Source organism: Patagioenas fasciata, chromosome Z (genome assembly GCF_037038585.1).
Source record: "Patagioenas fasciata isolate bPatFas1 chromosome Z, bPatFas1.hap1, whole genome shotgun sequence".
NCBI classification, from domain to species: domain Eukaryota; kingdom Metazoa; phylum Chordata; class Aves; order Columbiformes; family Columbidae; genus Patagioenas; species Patagioenas fasciata.
The window spans coordinates 16,294,596-16,301,842 of NC_092560.1; the positions used below are offsets into that span (position 1 = coordinate 16,294,596).

At 40.4% G+C, this 7,247-nt stretch overlaps 1 protein-coding gene across 1 annotated transcript in view; it reads right to left on the reverse strand.

Annotated features, from left to right (window-relative positions):
- Positions 1-7,247, reverse strand: part of NCBP1 (nuclear cap binding protein subunit 1) — a 31,666-nt gene that overhangs the window by 24,205 nt on the left and 214 nt on the right. Inside the window, exons 2-7 of the mRNA XM_065860709.2 lie at positions 7,073-7,158; positions 6,219-6,319; positions 4,776-4,932; positions 2,757-2,864; positions 2,138-2,259; positions 1,609-1,678 (exon numbers count right to left, since the gene is read on the reverse strand). Coding sequence (XP_065716781.1) covers positions 1,609-1,678; positions 2,138-2,259; positions 2,757-2,864; positions 4,776-4,932; positions 6,219-6,319; positions 7,073-7,158 — 644 coding nt within the window. The remainder of the gene's footprint in view (positions 1-1,608; positions 1,679-2,137; positions 2,260-2,756; positions 2,865-4,775; positions 4,933-6,218; positions 6,320-7,072; positions 7,159-7,247) is intronic.

A 7,247-nucleotide genomic window follows, 5' to 3' on the forward strand; every position in this document is an offset into this window, starting at 1 on the left:
TCTGCCAGCAAAACTACAGCAGTGAACATGACTTCAGTCATCGCTTATTGGTGGTATTAAAACAGACATGATATCAACATTCAAATTTGAAAGACATTCTGTGGGACTGCCATGCTGTTTCAAAAGCAATCGAAACTACCATTCAAGACAAATACAATACTATCAAATACTAAATACCTTTGCCATGGTTTTCAAAACAACTGTGAGTCTCAGCATTCTCCCAGAGATGGGTGCGACTGGCATTAGTCTGGCTTTGTTTAATTACTCTCTTGCTAAAAGCAGTCCAAGAACTCTGGAGGCCTCTGACCTTACTGAATGTAAGTTTCAAGTTATAACTGGTGCAAGAAATGCCTTTACATGGAAGTGTTTTGCATTTACTGAAATAATCACACTACAAAATGGGAACAAAGTAGTAACAACTAACACCTGAAGTGAACAGTCATGTTTGCTGTACTCTGGGTAACAGATGGTCTCAAATGCTCTCTGCTAATCTCTTCTCTATTGAACTAAATACGGAAATTCAGATACTGGACAGCCAGAATACTCACGTTGACAAACTAATCATAATCAGACAGCATATCTCTCCAAATTATGGTTAACAAGACAATTTTTAAGACTGTGATTTAATCAGAACAACAAACAAAATGTAAGAGGGCCATGTTCCAAAGCTTCCCAGAAGATCAATTCAGATCTCACTTTCCAACTAAGTCTGTTCTCAAACTTAGAAGAAAAAACAAAACACATGCATAAAAAACACACGAGAAAATATGAAAAGGCAAATTCGGTCACAAATTAGCCAGATGGCACCTCTCCCTTCCAGTATTTTTGGCTTAATTGTGAAAGATGGCATGGTAAGTGCTGTGTACGGTTTCTACATATTTGTTCAGCACTCCCTAGAGCTGAGAAAGCAAAGCCACTACGAAAGTTTCATTCTTGCAGAGGGAAAACATCAGTTTTAGCATGAAGGGTGTTGGTCTCTTCTCCCAACTAGCAAGTGATAGGAGAGGAAATGGCCTCAAGTTGCACCAGGGGAGGTTCACATTGGATTTTAGGAAAAACTTCTTCCCTGTCAGGCATTGGAACAGGCTGCCCAGGGAAGTGGTTGAATCACCATCCCTGCAGGTGCTTACAAGACCTGTAGATGAGGTTCTTAGGGACATGGTTTAAGGCGGACTCGGCAGTGTTAGGTTAACGACTGGACTCCATGATCTTAAAGGTCTTTTCCTGCCTAAATGATTCTGTAATTCCACAATTAAGGGATAAGTAAGGAATTACACTGTGCTGCTCACAAAGGTCCTTTTAACATGAAGCCCTGCACCTGCAATTCCAGAACAAATACTACAATTTGCAACCATTGCTCACTTCATAACATTTCCTCAGGGGTCTGTAAGCCAATAATACACTCTCCTACTGATGCCATACAACTTTACATTTAGATTAAAGACTTAGAAGAGAATTCCTCATGTAAAACTCGTTAATTGCAAACAGGAGACAATTCAAAGCACTAACAGTTTTAGACATGCCTTTTAATTCCATGATTAAAGAACAACTTAGCAAAAATTTGTTTTCCAGACTTTCTGAAAGAATGCAAATGTAAAGTTTGCTCACCTCTTCTTGTGGATGTGGTTTATCAGCAGTCCAAACTTGTAGCATGGGTACATGAATCTTCTGGCGGCGTCTGTTTACATGGGAAGGAAAACCTGATCTTTAAAAGACTAATTTAGGGCAGCAATGTTTTTCCTGTTGAAAGTGTACTACTATTTGATGTCTTCAGCTGATTAAGTCTACAGTATATTAAAAAACAGGTTTGTGATTTCTTAGAAAATCTATTATCATGCATTAGCGACGTTAACTTCAGGCACCTAGACAGAAAGCAGTCACACTGCAGAGCACTAACACAACAATCCATCAGTGTTTACAGCACACTCACAACTGCAGCTGCTCCAGCATGAGAAAACAAGGTCTTCAACACACCCTCGAACTACACAAGACATTAAAATTTTTCCAAATCTCTCCACCTATCCTAAGCTTTTTCCTGCAGAATGGTTCAGACCTAAGGCTTTAGAATACCTTTTAGTGAGCAAAAATTGAAGCTATCAATCCATACTTAAGTAGATACCCATGTGTTACAACTTACTTCAAATAGCTTTCTGTCTGAGACAACAGACGATCCATTTCAGCATCCTTTTTCTCATATAACTCCTTTCCAACCCAAGGCAAAGATGACAGAAATGCGAACATGTACCAGTCACAGCGTACCTACAGGAAAGAAATATACTGAAATTTAAGTATACAAGTAAATGCCAAAAGATTTTCTACACAAGCCCCATTTTAATTTAAATTAAAACATTAGAAAAAGTACTATTTTGGGAGGATGTAAAGACAAGCAGCTAAAGACTGGACTGTCAAGTCAGGAAAAAAAGTTCTTGTTTGAAATGTATAATTTTTAACTTGAACTGTGACACGCAGACTTAGAAAATGCTATCACTTTGACAGTCCTTCTGCATATTATCAGTATAGCAGAACATGCCAAGCACTACACCCTTGTCAAAGTAAATGAATTAATTTCAGCTACCTCACTATAAAAGATCATACTTCCTTACCATACCTGTGTATTTTCTAATTGCCACAGGCACATGAGAGTCCATTTAGTTTGCTACTTCTAGAACTTCCATGTCCTAAGCATAAATACAGAAGCAATGGCACAGAAAAATTGTGAAAACAGCACTGGAGGAGCCTACAGATCCTTTGCTTACTTGAGGTACGTCCTCCTCCTGAGTCACACTCACAAAGTTCTCAAACATAGCTACCATTGAAGGTGCAGCTATTACGTGACAATTCACAAGATCAGACAGAAAACGAACCTAAAAAAAGATCAAAAATTGTTTTACATGAATATTTTTTAAATGATTGCACAAGAACAAACATTACTTAACTAAAACAAAGCATTAATAAAAGTACAATATTCATTCAGTACTACAGAGGCAGAAACACCACCCACTGTACAGATCTACTTCTGAGCCCCTTGAAACAAGAACCATAAATGATGCCTAATATATCATCCATTATAACATCTGTGGCCTGTCTCACGGCAATAACAGTGCAAGAATAATGTGTCTAATTAAGGAAGGGTGGGAAACACCAGTATGCATTCAAAGACATGCAAACTGATACTACAGTAAAAAACAAGGTGCTTCTATCTACTCTAAACAGAATCGAATCACCAAAATTACAGAAGTGTAAGGAAAAAAACTTCTAAAACGCTGAGGATGGATCGATCTATTGCTTCATGAGTCCAGATGTGCATAATGAAAAAGCAGTGCAGGATCTGTATCCCATTAATTTCTGTATTTATTTATTCATAAATACAGACAGTTACACAGAGAGAGCCTATGTAAAAACTGCTGGCACTTCCAGGTTTCAGAAATGTGACAGACTGATGGCATGCTGGGAATCAAATGGCCTATTTGCCTGGGGAGAAAAAAATCACCATGGCAGGAATATATCCTTGATTTGGTTGCACTCTAGTTAAAGAAACCCAGACTGACAGAAATGGGAATTTAAGTAGAAAATATAGGGTGCAGAGCAGTGGCTCTTTTCTTTTTCTCTTCCCTTTCTTTTGATTTGTATCCTGCTTTCAGACTTAAACAAGACCCTAGATAATACATAAGCTCTCCCAGTATCACCACAATCTTAACAGACAATACAGGCTGAAATTCTAGCAATTAAAATCTCACATTTCTTTTCCTGAAGGCTTGTTTTTTTCTTAAGGGTACATTCACAAAAAGTATTCCAAAAATACAAGAGCGGTATTTTGATCTGAAGGCAGATCATTGGGAAGAAGTATTGCGAAAGCAATTTGGGCTAAGCAGACAGTTCAGTACTCAGAGTAACTGCAACAGTTGCACTTACTTCCCAGATATTCATTGCTCTGAACAGACTTAGAAAAGCCTCTGGCAAAGCTGAGGAAAGACTTCCACTGCCACTCCCTTAGTTGTTATAAGTCATTTGTATGCGAGTGTGACCAGAGAAGGTGAAGCTGAAGCCAAGTGGCAGCACATTCAAAGTCCTCATGAGGATTTTATTAGCAAGAGCATCCCACAGTTGAACAGCAGTGTCTTGACAAAATACACTGAAATACTAGAATCTTAATTTTCACCAGTGAGCTTCCAAAGAAGCTGAAGAGCTTGGCACTGGGCTTCTAAACCAGACACTGCTGAAGTCCTAATGCCTTTCTGCAGACAAAATCTACAAGTAGCAAGAGCTGCACAAACGGTTTCAAAGATGAATAGCACTTAAAACTGCCTGCTGTATCTGCATCCCTCATTAGCAGAATGAAAACACGGGCCTGATGACAGCAATGAAAAATAGTTTCAGGCACCAGACTCTTCATTTTCGTTTCTTCACAGGAGCCATAAGATCATATGCTTCTGAACACAATAAAAGTGCATGACTTTCATCTATTAATATATTTTGCATTTGACTGTAGAACAAGTAATGGGGGAGCACCTCTGTTTACTGCAAATTAATTTGTCACTGGGAAAATATACAGTTGGAAGTTATTTTTTTAAGTGTAACGATTTCTCTCCCCTGGTGAAGGAAATACTTCTCACATAACACACATTTCCTCTTGGTATATCTACAGTGCACTGCACATCGATGCCAGAAGAGATTGTGATACACACTGAAAGGCCCATCTCTTCTGCAACAATAAGGAGGAAAAAAAGAAAAAGCATGAGGAAAAATGTAAAACAAATAAACAAAAAAACACTTACTAAATGCACAGCTTCGTTATACATGTTGACTTTCAGACATTCTTTAAGCTGACGAATCATGGCTTCTACAAATTCCCCACCAAAATTGTAGTTCCTGGCATTCAGCAACCCAACTAGTGTCGTGTAAACAGTAAGCTTTTCTGGTAACAGACGTGCACTGACATAGAAAAAGAAACATGGTATTAGTCGTTCATTCATCATGCACCAATTGGCAACTGCAGAGCACCTTAGAATCTGCTTATTGTAAGCTGAACTTGTCTCAGGAGGAAAGAAAGAAGTGCTAGCATGATCTTGTAGTTCTATCCCTATCCCACAGTTGACATTTTACAAGCTTGTTTTTTAACTACAGTCATTTGGAAAGGCGGGTGCCAATTTCAAGAACATGTAAGGTATTTGCCTTCTATTTACATCTAACTGCTGAGTATTCCAGGGGGTTGGCCAAATAATACAACTGACAGAATTTATTCAAGGAAGTAAAAAGCTGTTTTATGTTTGCAGTTTATAACTAATTTAATTATACAACATCAGCAAGATTATAAAGAGGTGTACATGTTTTATGCTATAAATTTTGATCCTAGGTTTCTCGAGTCAAAGTGACTGATTTTAAGCACAGCACAGGGAAGGACAGGCCCTACTGTAAAGAATTAAGTTTCCTCAACCATTTCTGGGTGCATGTAAGCTAACCCTACACTTTCAGGAGCGTCTGCTAGAGGAAAAGAAAAAGTACTATTTGCCTTATATTAACAAACATTGTTACAAAATAAAGTATCTCCAAAACCATAGCACAGGCAAGGGCTGGAACACTCTCCCACTTCACCACATCCCTCCTTCGTACTTCTCCTACCTACTACTGTGGAACCTGCCCAAGCCCTCCCTCGGACACCGACTCGTGACCCCGACACAGGGCACCTCTGCTCCTGCTCTTTGCTAATGAGAAGAAGGAGAGCTGTCAGGTACCGCAGAGCCCGCTGTCAGCTCTTCATCTGCCCAGCTTCCCTACTCTAGCAAACTTTTCAGTGCTTATGAGGACATGAGCATCTCATTGCCATAGAAGTGGAACAGGCAGCAGGAAAACAGCACAGATAATAAAAACAAATAAGTGTTAGCAGCAAATAGCTTTGGTGCTCTCAAACATTTAATTGGGAGACAGGATATTGCTCAGCACCACTGTGTTCTCATTGCTACTGAAGAGCAGCTCTGAGGTTTCTTGTAACTGCATTGAGCCTTCGTACACACTTCAAGTCAAAGTAATATGAAGAGGTATTTTCCTTGAATTATACCTAGTATGTAACAACTTATTCCTCTATTTCTTTTGTTTGTAGTAAAATGAACTCTACACTATAACAGTGCTCACAAACTTGGCATTTAAACTACCTTAAACATGTAAACTTATGCATAGAAAAGCAAGCACCTCCCACACTCCCAGATCTCCTGCATACATACACAGTACATAGTATTCTTAGTATCTTGCTTTTGTAATTTGGCAGGTCAGCTTCCAAAACACCAGCTAGGCCCTCCAAGTTGCTCTCCAAAGATGAATTACTCTAAAATAGAAAATATTAAAAAAAAGTTTCATCATCAACCAGACAATATGAACCAGCCCGACTCTCATGGGGAAGACAAGGAAGTTAGGAGAGAACACCCCTTTACGTCACCTCTTTTTTCAGAGCAACAACGCAGCTCCACTAGCAGTAAAGAATCACTCTCACTTGCCTGAAAGAAGAAGTAGCTGCTCCTCAAGAGAGCTGCACCTGAACACTCACCTCCCCTGCACAGAACTCCAGTGGTCCCCTGGGACACAACATCTAACACAGCCTCAGGGACACCTTGGTAAGGCGACCGAACCTTGATTAATGACACAGCATGAAACGAAACACCTTTGTGACTTGTTTTTCAGTGCACTATTTTTTTTGGCCTTATCCTCTCAACCCTTTCCTGTCAGCCTCAAATCCTGCCAAGACTTGAAGGTGGTGCTGCAGGCAGACCCAGGTAACTCCTCCACACCATCGGCCGTCTGGAACCAGCAATAATGCCCGCAGATGCAAAGCAATAATTATCTACTGACTGTTTACTGTTGCTTAGAAGATAACAAATTATTTAAGCACTTGCCCTTGTTATCGTGTGGTTTTGCAAAAGCTGACAACTTTCCCAATGTCTCATTAAAAACAAGTATGTGTATATATATATATATATATATTTGCGAGTTGCTACAGAGGAACCACTAACACACATAAAGGGGGGAAAAAACCCACTTTACGTCCCCCGAGCTGCCGCCCCAGCCCGGCCGGCCCGCCTACCTTCTCTCCCACCCTGCAGATCAGCGACTCCAGCCTCTCCTCGATCTCCGACGGCTCGGACGTCCTCCGCCTCTTGTGGGGCTGCCCTGCTCCAACACAGCGAGCACACGGTTACCGCCCGCCCTCCATCCATCCCGCCAGGCCCCGCTCCCGCAGCGGGACGTTCGGGCCGGGC